Below are 1500 nucleotides of genomic sequence, written 5' to 3' on the forward strand. Positions count from 1 at the left end.
ATCGAGAGTTACTCTTGAAGCTCTTGGCTTCAACAGCCTCACCTGCACCCCCCGGGAGAACAGGAATAGCACCCTGCCAACTCCGTCCCCAGGATCATCCAGTAAATGGAAGCCTGTTGTCTTCTGCGGGACGACGCCTGAGAGAAGATAATCTTGCGAGTGACGCTCTGAGATGTTTCATGAGGAACAGAAGTCTAAATACTCATACTGATTATGGCAACAGTACTGGGATGGGTTATCTTGACAGTACTCAAAGCAGTAGACCACACGGAGGAGGAGGGCTCAACTGTTCGTCCATCCCAACTATGGCGAACATCGGGACAGCTGGAGCCCCCGCAACGCTGACAGCTGGCGAAGGGGTGGGAGACGGGAGACGTGAAAGAGGCGATGAGGGCAGATGGGAAGGACAGCAGCAGGGAAGGAGAAATGAAAGAGCCCGGTGCTTCGGGACTCCAGACCAAGGCCCGGGTGGGGTACTAGTAGGGAACTCTGCTGGTGGCGTGTCACGTGTGATGGGTGGATACCAGCAAAAACAACTAGCGAATGAAGGAAGAGACGATCTCTTTCAAGTGAAAGCATACCGAGGCAACGCCAACCATTTCAGTAACAGTCACACTGCCGCTCCAGGCACGAGCCATCATACTAACAGCAGCCACGTTGGCTCCTGCGGGGAAGTAGATGATGTTGATCCATTCTACAAGGTATGAACTGCCTCTGTATTCACTTGCAAAGTGTTCATGAGAATGCCGGATTGACTTTCCAAGATCAGTGTCGCGCCTATGTGTTCCTTCTGTCTGCGTGTGTGTAAGTATGTATTTTCGCTTTATGATCTTCGCACGCAGATGGAACACGTGTGTCCTGTATAGTGGAAGACAGTGGAATAACTCGCGCTCCCGCGAAGGGAAGAACAAGAATCTTTGGCTTCTTCACTCGTGTTCGGTAAAGTGTGCACCCCCCCGAATGCAGTCGCCGACAACCCATGGCAGTCATATGGTAGTCCCTCGTGCCATCTTATCGTGAGCTACTTCAGGGCCACTAGCAAACGTGCAGACGGCTCCTGTACTCGTGTGTGAGAACAGCATGTCCATGTCGGTCTTGAAGAACAACGTGTCCAACACGGGTAACTCTTATATGCATGTACGTGCATCGCCTACTCGTCCAGTCCGCTCAGGCATGACGTTCACAAGGATGAAGTTTAAGTTTCAACGGTCTGCCGTTGTTCAGATCCCCGGCCATTTACGTGCAACCTCTCGAGTGTGCGTAGAGGTTCTATTGTGCTCATGTTTATGTTTGTTTTTCTTCCTGTCATTTCTTTTTTCTCCCCAGACAAAGATGTGCCCCTTCATGAAAGGCGGTCGCCGGACATGTCCGAAAGAGGGAAACTGTACATTTGCTCATTCTTCGGCAGAGCTGCGTGCCCCTCCTGATTTCCGCAAGACAAAGTTGTGTCGGTACAGCAATGGGGTAAGTAGCTCTAATTGCTGTACCGACACAACTTTG

The 1500-nt window shown here is 51.3% G+C and overlaps 1 protein-coding gene across 1 annotated transcript; it reads left to right on the forward strand.

Annotated features, from left to right (window-relative positions):
- Positions 1-5: 5 nt before the first annotated feature.
- CSUI_011223 (zinc finger containing protein) lies at positions 6-1464 on the forward strand (the record flags this gene model as incomplete). Its single annotated transcript, XM_068071324.1, has 2 exons — positions 6-701; positions 1327-1464. Coding segments are annotated over exons 1-2 (660 nt in total), but the record flags the coding sequence as incomplete, so codon positions are not given.
- Between the last annotated feature and the right edge of the window lie 36 nt (positions 1465-1500).

This window comes from Cystoisospora suis, assembly GCF_002600585.1.
Source record: "Cystoisospora suis strain Wien I chromosome Unknown contig_10236, whole genome shotgun sequence".
NCBI classification, from domain to species: domain Eukaryota; phylum Apicomplexa; class Conoidasida; order Eucoccidiorida; family Sarcocystidae; genus Cystoisospora; species Cystoisospora suis.